The 14,625-nt window shown below is 39.9% G+C and overlaps 1 protein-coding gene across 3 annotated transcripts in view; it reads left to right on the forward strand.

The window, feature by feature from the left end:
• Positions 1 to 3,419: 3,419 nt before the first annotated feature.
• Positions 3,420 to 14,625, forward strand: part of cacna2d3 (calcium channel, voltage dependent, alpha2/delta subunit 3) — a 36,513-nt gene continuing 25,307 nt past the window's right edge. The window contains exons 1-6 of one of the 3 annotated variants that reach the window (XR_006375267.1): positions 3,420 to 4,669; positions 4,855 to 4,987; positions 6,363 to 6,444; positions 8,438 to 8,665; positions 10,119 to 10,235; positions 12,233 to 12,292. Coding sequence is in view for 2 of the 3 variants with exons in the window: in XM_044172174.1 (XP_044028109.1) it covers positions 4,660 to 4,669; positions 4,855 to 4,987; positions 6,363 to 6,444; positions 8,438 to 8,665; positions 10,119 to 10,235; positions 12,233 to 12,292 (630 nt within the window). In the remaining variant the exon portion in view is untranslated. The remainder of the gene's footprint in view (positions 4,670 to 4,854; positions 4,988 to 6,362; positions 6,445 to 8,437; positions 8,666 to 10,118; positions 10,236 to 12,232; positions 12,293 to 14,625) is intronic. The other 2 variants (XM_044172174.1, XM_044172184.1) reach the window with 2 other exon arrangements.

Below are 14,625 nucleotides of genomic sequence, written 5' to 3' on the forward strand. Positions count from 1 at the left end.
AACAAAATAAAAGTGACCATGTAGTTGTGCTAATAACAGTGGTGTCTCTTCTTGAGAGGAGAGAGAGAGGAGACTTGCTAACAAGGGCTAACATAATGTCATACAAAGGCATAACTGGAGAACACAGATCAGACTTATGGGTGATATAAAATACTGCATGCAAATTCAGTGGTGGTGAGCATGATCCTCCTCCTTGGAATTTTTTTTGTTTAAAACACAGACATGGAGAATGATGGACAAATTGAACGATTTAAACCTGCTGTAAAACAAGAAAAATCATTGTACAGTGGAAATATTAATCACACAAATCAATAACAAGTATAAGACATGTAAAAATAAAGCAAAATACTTTTTAAATAAAATAAAGCATGTAAAACTCTCTCAGCAATGGCTACCACTAAAGTTTAGAGTTTATTTGTTTGTCAGATTTTAAGTGACACCTTGATTTTTTTTCTTTGTGTGAATGTATCAGTGTGCGTGAACGATTTGCTTCATCGTACAGCTTAAAGACATCTTTGGCAACTTTTATCTGATCTTGGGGCTTAAAGAAGTCATTCCGAAGGACCACACAACTGTATACCTTATTTTAGTTGATAATGTTTTGGTTTGGTAGCCAAGCAGGGATTAAAATAAAGGAAAACATACATCAAACCTAGTATACAGCTTGTATACCTGATTATAAATCATTCAGCCCTCACCAACATTGCAGCATTGCAGTCATTTAATAAGTAATTTGCTAAACAACAATGTAAACTAGTTACTAGTTACATGTAAAATCAACACCTCGGGTGCATCTCTGCAAAAAACAGAGTTATAATGTAAACAATATACATTATCTGCACTGCACAAATTAGATACGATTGAACCTCTGATGTGTATGGACAGTTTTCCCTTTCTATTTATGTCTTACAGAAGACAGTGTTTTCTGTGGGTCAGCTTAAGAAAAGTACATGTTCCTGCAGTGAGATCCCATGTAACCCCACTGGTATTCCCAAAATGGTGAAGTAACTGGTTAAGCTTTAAATTACGTAGCTGTCTGGACTCAGGATCACTGTGAAGTGCTATAAATAAGTCTCTACTGAACATGTTATCAAACACTGAGTCAGATGCTGAGCTACACGCATGATAACAACAATAAAAAGAGATGTAAAGGTACTTTGACAAGTGCACAGAATAATGTTTGAAGCTCAGGATCAAGTCTGGAGGGTGAGAACTAACTAACAACAGTATTTTAGTGCTGCATGGTTCATTCTTATATTGAACACTGTCATTTTTGAGTCCTGACATCAGTGATGTAAACATATCAAGGCATTACAGCTTCATAGATACTTGACTATAACAATAGGTCTGTACATGTTTACAGCCAATGAACAATATATGGTACACTGAGGTGCAATCTTTCTGCAGTCACAGTTCACTGAATGAGAACAAGTTGACTGTTGTAAGTGGTCTGAGGTGAATTATCTCCCGCTGCTGAGGGGATGAGGTGAGGTTAAGCCCCTGGGCTTAACATGACAACAGGTGTCCGATGTTTAACCTTCTAAGAGGTTTATGTCCAATCAAGTCAAGACAGAGATTACAACTGTTTGGGTTGAGAGTGTCTGGTTCCGATTGAAAAGCTTTATGTCAAGAACAATACCTTTAATTTTGATTCATTTGAAATGACATATGACCTATGAGGTCAGTTTACCTGAACATTTCTCTCGTGGTTTTCAGAAGCCTGAACATTATCTGTTTACAAAAAACTACATGTTAACTATGAAAGTTGAGTCTAGAATTTTGACAAAACAATCTAACCAAGAGCGAGAGAGCGAGCTTTCAGAGGTTTAAATCTTATTCCTGAGTTTTCCTGAGCTTTTTCCCTGAAAGTGCTGCAAAAAAAGATAGTAAGTGGAGCTTGAATCCAAATTGTTATGTCAAACTACTGTTTCCAAGTTGAAACACGGACTTACACTGAGCCAACATCGACAAGAGCTCCTCAAAGTGCTATGGATTAAATAACAGCTACTGAGCTTGCATGTCAACAGATCGATCTCCATGACAACTAAGCAAACTCCATTCCCTGACGAAGTATGTGTGCTATGGTTGAAAGACCCAGAAAAATCTTGTAAATTGACCTTAAAGGTCCAGCGTGTAACATTTAGGAGGAGCTATTGGCAGAAATGGAAAATAATATTTATAAGTATGTTTTCATTAGTGTATAATCACCTGAAAATAAGAATCATTGTGTTTTCATTACCTTAGAATGAGCCGTTTTTAACTACAGAGGGAGCGGGTCCCCTTCCAGGGAGGCTGCCATGTTGCACCGCCATGTTTCTACAGTAGCCCAGAACGGACAAACCAAACACTGGCTCTAGATTGGGCCTTTCGCGTCCCCTTCCTACACGCTTGGAAGGGGAGGGTGAGGCGAGCGGTATTCAAATGGTTGCAAACTGCAATTTAACCGCTAGATGCCACTAAATCCTACACACTGGACCTTTAAGTTGGGGTTGTTTTTCTTCAACTTTTTAAATGTGTTCAAACATACAGACACAGATACTGCACTGCAAACCAAATTCAGCACCATGGAGAGCACCTGAAGGCCTGAGAGGCTTGATACAGGTTTTAATAAGTCTCTAAACTCAGTTGATAATGCGCACAGTGAAACCCTTAAAATAAAACCTGCTTCATCTGCTGAGGGGGAAAAGTTTCTCTGAGCTTTAGGACATGTAGGTACCAGCATGATTGTGTGCATGACAACTAGCTTAGAGGCCAATCATGGTCCAGTATGCAAATTACACAAGTGTGATGTGGAAACCTTCAGCATGCACACACTGAGACTGGACTTTTTTAGTGAAGTAGGAGACATCCTGTGTCTAGTAGTTAAATGTTTCAAAATGAAAATGATTTGCATTGAGGGCGAAGGAGAATTCTAAGAAATTTAAAATTTCTTTTGTGGGAAAAAAACATTTCAGAAACAAATTAGAGGGGTTTTATAGGTGTGTGGAGGGGAATCGTTAAATATTTTTTTCACTTTGGAAACTGCTGGAACCCATTCAATTGCACTAAAAGAAAATATTTCACAGTATATTTCAAGTACTAACAGTGCAGCCAATCACTGGTCATGCAGCAATCAAACAATTGTGCTGTGGTACTAAATTTGTACTTGTGTTTATTTGACCTACAGCACTGTGTGGGTGGAGGTCATGACATTATTTAAGATTCCATCAAATGGAGAATATGGTTATCCTCGTGCATAAAGGTGCAAAGAGCCTGAAGCAGGCAACACATCCCTTGCTCAAGGACACTTCAGCAGGACTTGAGCCCCAGTCGTGTTTTAGGAGAAAAAAACCGGAGGATTTTCTTCAGTATTGTGACAGAGAACTGCTTTTATTTGCCGTCGATAGTTAATTTAAGCATTCAGGGAGGCGGTGTTGAGAGAGAAGAGACCGGATGATATTGTCCGTCATCCTAACATGCAGGCACCTTATCGGCACGTCCCAGACAGTACGGGCTCCTCACAACTTTGATGTATGATGCAATTACTAAACTAATAAAAGCCTCAAGTCGAAACACGGTTCCTGTGGTTGAGGAGGTTGGAGGAGGGTGGAGGGGTGGTGCATCAGCCCGCCTGCTGCCTTGACAACATTATCGCTTCCTAATCAGCAGTTTAGAGTAGGCTACAGGACGATAGGCCCGGCCTTTTTTTAGAGTAAGTAGTGATGAATATGGCGCACTAATCAAAACTTTATGTCTTCATATAAGAGGGGAGTTTGTTCCTTGTTCCAGAGGCGCTAATTCACTACACCTTAATTCCTGAATCAATCTCTGGGGTCCACGTGGAAAAATTGCTGGTGAGTGACATGACGTCATTGGTCAAGTGATAAATTACTGGACTTCAGCCAATCACAGAACAAGCACAAAGTTAACAGGATATTTTGCTCCAATATTTACTCACTGACATGTATCTCTCTCATTTTGGTTGTTTTGTAGTACCCTATTTGTTATCTGAACGATCCCTCGAAGTCTTCCCAATCGCAAATGACTCCCACCATGAACTGTTTTTTTTATTGTTGTGCTGCTGGCAGTGCGGAAGCCTTCATCAAATATCTGCAGTCTCATTATCGCCCACAGAGCCATTTTATGTCAGGAATCTCCCCTTATTCTGTGCTTCTTATTTTAACCATTATATTCTAAAGAAGACATTATGTCATGCACTACACGATCACATTTCAGTTATAGTAAAAACACACGCTTTCTCTTCTTGTCTGTGCAACATGGAGATTGGAGACAATACAGTGCATCCAGCGTGTACAGTATAATGCAGCGTCAGCGTTAAATGCAACAACTTTAGAGCACTCGACGTGAGAGAAATGCGTCGCAGTGGAGAACCAAAGTTCACTATTTGAGCATTTCAGCCTTTAGCAGATGGATTTCGTTTTTCTCTGCAGCTCTGTGGCCGATACACCTGTGCATGCTGCTCCTCTCAGCTGAAACCTGAACAGAGGAACTCCCTCATCGTCTCCTCCAGGAATCATATTCTGCTCACTTCACCTCCTCAAGCTTTTCAGGCTTCGTTGCAAACAAGTAGACGACACGTTTCCAGGAATAAAGGTCCGTGTTTCTTGCAGCAGAGAGCCGACTGAGGGGGTTTTCCCTTTTCAGAGAAAGGAGCAGAGGATGGAGGCTGGTGGGTGATGCATGCGCTCTCTCTCTCTCTTTCTCTCTCTCTCTCTCCGTCTCTCTCTCTCCCTCTCCAATCAAATACAGTAAGGTACGTGCTGGCAGTACAGGCTGGAGACGGTGCACCGGGGTCCAGCAGTCCAGCACGGTGCTGGGACGGGAGTTTACTGTACAGATCTTTTTTATAAGCAGAGCTGATGATGCTGGGGGACTGGAGGATCCTGTTCTCGCACATGTGCAACGCCAGCCTCCTTCTGCTCTGGATCCTCGTCGGCTTGAATGTGGTGGAGGTGGCGGGGTCCCAGCAAGGGATCCCTCTGTCAGTGTGAGTGAGAAGAAGCTCTGCAACTTTGTTTCACACGGAATTAACCAATATGTTGATCTCTTACAGGCCGATATGTAGCCACCAGACGTGCAGCGTTTTTAAATTGACTTTAAAGGTTTAGGTTTAAATTCATTTAAGGGGGTTTAAACAGGTTCCAGTTACAGGGAGACTAAATGCATCTCTGTAGATGCATCTGATTCTTGTTTGTCTTGGCCACTGTGAGGAGTTTAATTTAACCAGAGAACTCTGTCTGTGTTCCCCCACACAGACCTTATTACAGGTTTAACTCACCACTTATTCCTATAGAGTGATACTATTGGTGAGAGGAAACAAACACTTACAGATGTGATTTTGGCAAATAAGCAACATTATTAAAAATCACAGAAGCAATTCTAAATAGCGTGTGTTGATTGAGCTGCTACAGTGAAGAGGTTAAGACTCCATCTAACTGTGTGTTTCTTTTTTGTTATATGATTGCATTATACTGTATACAGTCAATACATTGACAATAATAATTATATGTGTTATTAATAATTTGGTTCTGCCAAAAACAAGACATTTCTTGTGGAATATCTCCGGACTTTAGGGGTACATTTTTAGAGGCTCCTTTTATCTAAATCTCTTAAAATTGATAAAGGTCATTTTTTTAATCAGTTTTACAAACTTTTCTGACAACTGTAAATTGTTACAGTTGAAATCACAATTCTGCAGGCCTTTACAGGCATACTCTAATAATTCCCAATTGTCTACATTTAACAGCAATAATGTACTGATAGTAAATCACATTTTTCTTCATAAATCAAATTGTATCTGCAGCAGATTGGGAGACTTGTTAAACTGCAAAACCTTTTACTTGGGGAACCTTCTAGACAGGATTTTGTTCCTAGTTCTGCCTACAACAATTTATACACAAGACTATGGACAATCCAAAATATAAGTAAAAGATGTGAATGCAGATTCGATTTTAAACCTTTAAAAGATATGAAACAAGACATTTTTCCTGCAAGTTCTTTAAATGGTTAGTTTAGTTTAAAAGCCACAATATTACATCAAAAATCCATAAGATTTTGCAAACCAGTGGAAAACAGAAGATTAACTGAGATTATTTTCAGTGGAGAGAAGGTGACATGAGATAACAGATTTAAACCTACAAACATGACAGCTGCTCAAACTTGAATCTCATATCATTTGTTATAAATGGTTTCAGATGTTTTTTTTTGGTAATACCATATTTAAACTTAATAATTTAAATGTTCATTTATATAATTCAATCACATACAATTCTGTGTATTTCTTTTTACATTTTTATGTTATTTTTTCCATAATATTTGGGAGATTGTTGGCTAAACTGTCATTGGTCTTTTTTGTGTTCTAGCGTAAAGCTCTGGGCCTCAGCATTTGGTGGAGAAATTAAATCCATTTCTGCAAAATATTCTGGATCCCAACTACTGCAAAAGGTATTATTCTTATTTCCCAGTCTTGTGCGAACGCAAATGCATTTTCCCTTTGTCTGATGGTCATGTAGTTACACACATTGTACGCTGTAATGCTGTATTCCCTCTGTAATGTCTGCAGAGACATTTTGGTGTCTCAGCTGAATGCTGATGCGTTATTTTAGAGGAGACTCAGGTGTGTTTGGCAGAGACAGAGCTCTATGTTTCTGTGTGTGTGTGTGTGAGAGAGAGAGAGAGAGAGAGAGAAGGAGAGTGTGTGTGTGTGTGTGTGTGTGTGTGTGTGTGTGCGTGTGTGTGTACTTGATACGGCCCATTAACCACAGCTCTGATTCTCCCCTCATCTCATCTCTCCAGTTAACTCTCTGGAGTCAAGAGTTTCAACCTCTGGATATGAATGCGACAAGGAGACAGATTGAATTAGAGTGTGGTTGTGTTCGATAGTGGGTGAAGGGGGTTGACATGATGAACAAGTGAAATCAGCAGAGAATGAGTGACGACCCAGTGCAGTAGATTTAACTTTCTGAGTACTTGATGGCAAAGGTGGGCTCTGTGTTCATAGGCCTCCGGTGGTCAGAGTCAAGTCAGGTGGATGAAAGGTGAACTGTCCATCAGCAAGCTTATAATGTGTTTTAAGTCTCATGTTAAATTTATATATAGATGTGTGAAAGATACTTTGTTGTATACACTTTACATTCATGTCTTCAAATTCAAAGTAATTAAATAAAATTCCCCCTTAATAAGTAGGAAGTCAACTTTTCGCTTTACGGAACAAGAGAAAAGAAAGAAAACACAAGAGATGCACTAGACGATAAAAACATGGACACAGACTGCATAAGCCACAAAAATATAAAGTTATTATCTCATTAAAGAATCCCTACATTTACAAAAAGAGTATCCACTCTCTGTGACAGTTTTACATATGTATCTACTTATTTCAACAGGCTATATGATACTTAGACCATGTGAATTATTCAAACCCAACACGCCATGTCTTTATGGCTGCATCATTACATCAGAAGTCAATTTTCTGGAAATCTTGTGCATTATTTCATACACACTTCCTCAAAATGCAGCCTGACTTATTAAGTATATTTTGAAACTGTGGGATCTGCACTAGAATTGAGAAGACAGCTCCGTGGGTCTGATAAAAGCTTTGCCACATACCATGAGTTTGTAACAATGGACACAGAAGAAGGTCTGTGGGTTGAAGAGGTTAAACCCTGATGAAGCATTGAGTACCTGTATATCTATCAATCATACCTCCAACATATACAGTAGGCTACCAGCACTTAACAAAACTAAATATTGGCTTTTTAAGAAGGTTAGAAACTCAAATGTCTCAGGTCTCATTTCTGTCTCATCAGCACTAAAAACTCTTTTTTTACTTGTCAGGTTGAACACAATGCGTGCCTTTGTTTGGTCTTAAAATTTGAGTATATACAGTGTAAACACCACCACTGGGTTTAAGTCATGGAGTTGTAAGACACACTACAATACAGTCACCCAAAATGTTCAGTTTTTCTGTTTCAGCTGCATGTTGACTCGGTTCTTTGATTTGTTGTGAGGCTGTTGTTTGTGGTGTGGTGTTAAATTGAACTGCATTGTATTGAGAGGTGTTTTCAGTACACACATTTACAGATACAGTATGGAAGAACAAAACTGTTGGAGACACCTTTTGACGATGCATTTTTCATTCAAGAACACCACTAACTTCAGCCTCAAAAACGACAACAGAATTGAATCAACGCCTCTCTGACAACTGAGTTTGATTGTTACAGGACTGTGGACATTGGTTTCTATTTTTCTGGTCACTCACTGAACATGGCATCCATTTTACTCATGTACAGTATAAATCCTGTATAGACCATTTTCAACTGGGACACTGTGAGCCCTCTGTCTATAACAACTCTTTACTTTCCTCCTGTAGGTTAAGTTTACCACATGAATCCCCGCCATACTTATTAACCCTCTGCATTTGACCCACTCACTATTTTAGGAGCTGTGGGCTATCACAGCGCCGCGTCCGGGGACCAACTCCAGTTCTGAGGCCAGTGCCTCGGTCAAGGGCAATAGCAGGATTAATCCTAAAAACTCTGCTGCATGTCTTGGAGCGTGGGAGGAAAGCGGAACAACCAGAGGAAGTCCACGCAAACATGGGGAGAGCGTTCAAACTGCATATAGAAAGCGGCTCCTGGGTCCAAACCTAGGACCTCCTTGCTCTGAGGTGACAGTTCCTTAATATAAGATAAGATTTAAGTTCAAACGTGTGGTGGAAGCTGAAGCGCTATCCTTCCATTTGTTACCAAATATGCATTTCATCTTTGTACAAAAACATTTTTGCAATATGCCCTGCAGATTTGTTCCTTTTTTTGTGTGTGTATGTAAGCACTTTGCTCGCGTTCCTGTTCATGGAGGCATGTCTGCAGAGAGCTGTGCTGAGCCAGTCAGCATAAAGCAGTGAGCTGTGAGGGAGCTGACGGGTCGTTAGGGGCTGGTCATTAAGGCTGATCATTAGATGCTTTTATGGTGAATTACTCGATTTTACTAAGATTTCTGTAAAGAGGGGAAACACCTGGGCTCTGCAGGCTCCTGGTAGGCAGGCCTCACTCCTGCATTGGTCATTACGCTAATCAATAATCATGATCAGTGCTTTTGATGGATGGGGCTTCACCTCCTCTTGATGACTGGAGGAGTGTAAGGGAGGAGGAGTGGGGGGACTGGGGACACGGGGTTCTGAGGCGGGGAGGACAGGCGTGAAATGAACTGTTCTGCTCCACTGCAAGCCCACACTCTTCCTTTCAGTAGGTAATTTGTCGCCTCATGTACTGGTGTGTGTGTGTTTTTGTGTGCGTCCTGTCCACACAATGTGTAATGTGTTTGAATGTGTGCTACGAGGCTAACGTGGCTTATGTTTATTTTTAGGTTATTGGAAGTATGTGTGATGTGGCTGACTGGACAGCGTGAGAGGATCAGGTTTTTGTTTTTATTTGACGCGCGTGTGTGTGTGTATGTGTGTGTGTGTGTGTGTGTGTGTGCCAGGCAGGTGTGGGATTATGTAATGCTATATTCCTTCGAGCTGTGGCGGGCTTTGTTCTGTATCACTGGAGGTCCTGTGCATCCAGCAGAATCAACATTATGTGAGGTGTAGTTCATTACCCAGAATCACCCAAGCTTGACACGTTATTATCTTTCTCCTGTGCTTTGACTCCATTTCAATTACCCTCTTACCATGCATAGCCTTCAGACCCCCCACCCCCACCCCCACCCCCTCCCCAGCCAACATGGCCATCTCCAGCCAATCAGAGAGAAAGAAGCAGCATGTGTAGCCAATGACTGAGACCAGATAAAGACTATCAATCATTCTGTGTTGGAGCGAGGGTTTTATCATCCGTTCATCTGAGGCTTGTCAGCCAACATGTGAAGGCTTATAAGCCTTGTTTAACAATTCTCCCCCTCTCTGGGATGCAGGGAAACAATAGCACTCTTGAAATGTTGACGAACATACAAACACACACGCAGAAAAAGATGATTATCTCAATGTTTTTTTCTTACTCCTAATGGGTTAATCAACCACGTGAGCTCAATAAGTTTGCAGTATGTTTTCCTACAGCCAGTGTTATAAGATTTACAGTTGTTCTTTCTTTCAATGCCACACTTTTAATTCTGGTTGTTTTCAGAAATATAAAGAATTTGAAAAGTCAGTCAGAGTGGAAGAAATTGATGGTGTGAAACTGGTCAAGAACCTGGCTGTAAAGATGGAGGAAGTGTTCAGGAAAAAAGCAGAGGCCACCAGGGTAGGTAAAATATTAAATATGTTTTAAAAAATCTTTTATTCTGTATGTATTTATTCATTCAATGTATTCTATTTTAGAGGAAAATTGACAGTATGTTCAGCTATTTAATTATTAGAGGGGTGGGGGGAGCGTCAGAGAAGTAGGGTTGTTATGGTTGTGATTTTTTTTTCTTTTTGCTGAAGTGAGGGTCTTTTAAGTTTTACTCTTCCCCTCAGCAAAATGAAGTAGTAGCTAATAGCACTTAATTTGTGTTTTGATATTTTATGGTGCGCTGTTGTGCAGGTGCACACCTGCCTAGAGGAAACAGCCCCTTTGGGTGTCCAACACGTCTGGTTATCAGGCACCATATGACTGGTTTAGTTATGATGGACAATCTGACATCTGATCATAACAGATCTAATTAATCTTTATTGTATCATTTGGAATCTGGAGTGAGGTGACAAATGTTGGAGGGCTACAGCCCCTCAGCACCCAAAGAAAATATTAATAAATATGGGGAGGGTCTTGGTTTTTAAAAAAACATAGCCCTCTCCTCACTCCAATAGGCCTACTTCTGGACAGTCCCTAAATTGAGCAGATTGGTCACTTGGAAAAGCAGACTATTGTGCAATGTTCAAAGATCAAATCTGTACTTAATGTTGATGTAAAAGGTCCGTCAGGAATGTGGTCATTTTGTACAGTCCAGGCCTGAGCTGTACAGCCTCACAGCAGCAGTCTGTCTGCGATCTCAGCGCAGAGGCGCTTGTAACCATTTTAATGCCGCACCTAGCAGGGACTGTAGGGAAATGATAACGTTTATCTCCACCCGCCTGATCCCATGTGTGCGACAATTCACGACAATTCAGCCTATAAATTACACTCATAGGAAAGCGCTTAATGTAATAAACCTGATTCGATTCCCTGAGATGCATCAACATAGTAAAGTTTTTGAAAATGATGTGTAGCCTAAACAACACAAAGCACAAATTTGGCTGTTGTGGGGGGGAAAAAATCCTGTGTCATATTTAAGCCTCTACACCAGCACAGGTGTGATAAATCCTAATCTGATGACGTCATCGCGTTTATATAAATATAGAAAAGCGAGTTTAAAAATGAGGTAGTCACCTTCACCAAAGCGGTGAAGGTGAGGAGGCCGCTGCAGGTACATTTCATAAGACGGAAAAATATGCATAAACCTGCCAAAAGTATTCTCCTAATATTACTAAACCAGTAAACATTATATTTATTTCATGAGGGGTTTTTTATTTGCCAGCTGCTGACGACATGAAAACTCACCATGAGGTCAACTGAATTTGGACACCACCGCTCAGCAGTCGACGCAAAAGCCTCAGTTGTGTTGATATAGCAGTTATTTTGACACATGTGACAGATGTTAATTACCTGCTTAGCTCCGAAAGCGAGAGTGACTGTAACGTTTATGTGGCATTGCCCCGGAAACACAGAGCCAAGCACATTTTACAGAATCGAGTTATTACAAAAGCTATCGCTGCTTTGGTACACGGCATGAAATCCTGCTCCAACCTGTCTCCATCAATCATCTCACAGCTGCACTCCACAGTAGTGCCCTACATTTTATGCATATTTTTGCCCTAAAAAATACTATAAGGATTGCCGAGGAGTGAAACAGTTCTGGCAACATATCCTGTTAGTGAGTTAACTTAAAACAAAAGCTGGACATGCTGACGATTTCATTCCAAGATTAGTCTAAAGCCTGGCAATGTTCCTCTTCAGTGGAATGACTTTTGTTGAGACTTGAAAATAATAGAGTGGCAAAGGAATGCGCAAACACCAAGTTTGAGAAATAGAGAGCAGTAGTGTGTAACTTCCGGGGACGGATGGATTTACTGGAACTTTGTGGACGTTTTCAAGAATAGTGTATATTGCCTAATGTAATTATGTATGTGCATATATAGTAATTGTGTCGTTTACATATATTTTGAAACATATTACATGGTGAGTAATAGCTCTTATTAACCAACGTTTTGTCCTCCTCTCAGCGGCTCGTGGAGGCAGCAGAAGAAGCGCACCATCAGCATGAGGATAATCCCGACCTGCAGGTGAGGTTTGTCCCGGACAAAAGAAAAGAAAAGAAAAGAAAAGAAAAGAAAAGAGGGACATAATTGTTAAAAATGTGGTGTGTCATTGTGTTAGACCGGTATGAATCATTTTTAGTTGGGGTGGGGAGGAGCGGCTGCAAGGTGAGAGAAGGGCAATAGGCCCTAAAAGTCTTTAATTGCATTGGCATCGTCCTTCACACTGATGTCCTGTCAGCGGTTTGATACATAATGCTTCTTTGATAAGCAATGCCGCACATATTATTGAAGGCTGCAGCGCCACACTGTCATAACTCACAGTGACTGTTTGAAGTGTAAAGCAGGTCTGCTGCTGCAGCGCCTTTAAGGTCAGTACAGTATCCGAATAACTGTAATACAGTATCAGAGAAACGGTGATCAAGATCTATCGCCAGGGTCCTGATTTTGCATGCAGAATTAAAGGCTGATATGCTGCACGTCGTAATGCATGGTGAACTATTTTGATTAACATTTCTCAGAACAAACCTGGACTCAGTCTGTGAGGCTAAAGCAGAGAGAAAATAGGGAGACAGAAGTCGGCCTGCATTTCTTCTACTTTTAATTAGATTTTACAGGATATGCTCGTGTGCTCTGACTCTGTTCAGGACATTACTTAGCGGATCTCACTGCGGATTTCCAGTTTCCTCAGTGTCTGCAGAGGGAATGCAGTATTTCTGTCGTTTGTTAGTACGCTCTCTTTCTCTCTCTCTCTCTCTCTCTCTCTCTCTCTCTCTCTCTCTCTCTCTCTCTCTCTCTCTCTCTCTCTCTCTCTCTGTCCAGTGGACAAAGATAAATGAAACTCTTTTGCGCGGCGCATTGTTTCACTTTCATGACTCTAGATTGGAAACCTACTCGAGCAACAAAACACTGAAATAACGGCAGCACTTTGCAGTTAATAGAAGCATTTACATCATATGAATACATTTCAGTCGCCTTGTTCGGTGCCCGTTTCTCTGCTGTTCACACAGCCATAACAAGACAGGTAGATTTTACCTTTAAACCCTTTAAACTAAAAAAAATACGACTGCTATTTTTTAACTAATAATAAAGTTGTTTTTTTTGTTTTGTTTCCCCCATTGAAAATACTTTACTTAGATTTGAATACATCTACAATATCGACAATATGGCTTTGTCCCACTAAAGCAGAATGCTTATAAAAACACACTTTACTGAAGGATTTATGAATGTTTGGGACTTGTTTTTTATTGAATTATATTTGGGCTGTTGTAAGAAAACTTCTCCAGATGCTTCACAGACAGTTTTGTATCTCTCACTCTCAAACCAGTAAATCAAACAATATATATGTGGACTCCTCAAATATAAAAAAAAAACCTGCCAGCATTAATTCAATTCTTTATAATATTTTTGTTACAAACATGGTTTGCTGAAATATTTTAATAATATCTCTGTAAACTAATTTTATTATAGTTTCATTTGCTTTCTTTTTTTCATTTTGCCATAGACAAATATCTATCTCTATATATTGCATTTTAATAGCATCATCACATGAATGTGTTTTTATATAAACAATTCTTACGATAAAAATCTTGTATACTTTTGATAAGTTCAAGCTATTTTAACATTTTTATTCAAGCAATTGACATACAGCACGGGCCTATTACACAGACATTTCATCTTAAAGGCCATAAAAATAATAAGGAAAATTCAATATCCAACTGTGATAATGATGTGATGTCATGATGTCATTACTCCTTGTGGCATCATTTAGCCAACCTCGCCTCCCTTGACACCACATATTTTTCACGCACCATTTCACTGACCACAGTGAGATAAGCCGGCTGCTCTTATCTCAGCTGCTTCATGTCAGGACACTCAGGTGTTTTGCATTGACCCGAGTGTAGTCCGCGGTTCAAGGGTGTGCAGATCAGGTCTGATGGAGCAACAGAAACTTGGCTCTTACCGCAGAAATTTTATTTATTTATTTTATTTTATTTACTGTAATGTTTCTTTGGTTTAGTGTTTGCTAACAGAGCTTTTGTGTTCATCTTTCAACATTTATGTGGGCCTAGAAAAAGCCTCCAACAGATTTTGAAAATCAGGAATGCTTCAGAAATATGAAAATCTAAATTCACATTTTAAATAAACAACAAGGCACACCAACATAATTTAAACAGTTTGAAATTAAATGTTCTTTGTGTGCCTATAAACTTTCTTTAATCTTTCTTCCAAAACCTTGTTAAGCTTCAAGTTAAAGGCCTAAATTTCTTTAGTGATTGCCCCGGAAACATTTGACGCAAAATTAAAAATTGTGTAATTTAGGAATCCCTGTTTACTATGTATTTCATATTTTCTAAATG

Source organism: Siniperca chuatsi, linkage group LG2, assembly GCF_020085105.1.
Source record: "Siniperca chuatsi isolate FFG_IHB_CAS linkage group LG2, ASM2008510v1, whole genome shotgun sequence".
Taxonomy (NCBI): Eukaryota; Metazoa; Chordata; class Actinopteri; order Centrarchiformes; family Sinipercidae; genus Siniperca; species Siniperca chuatsi.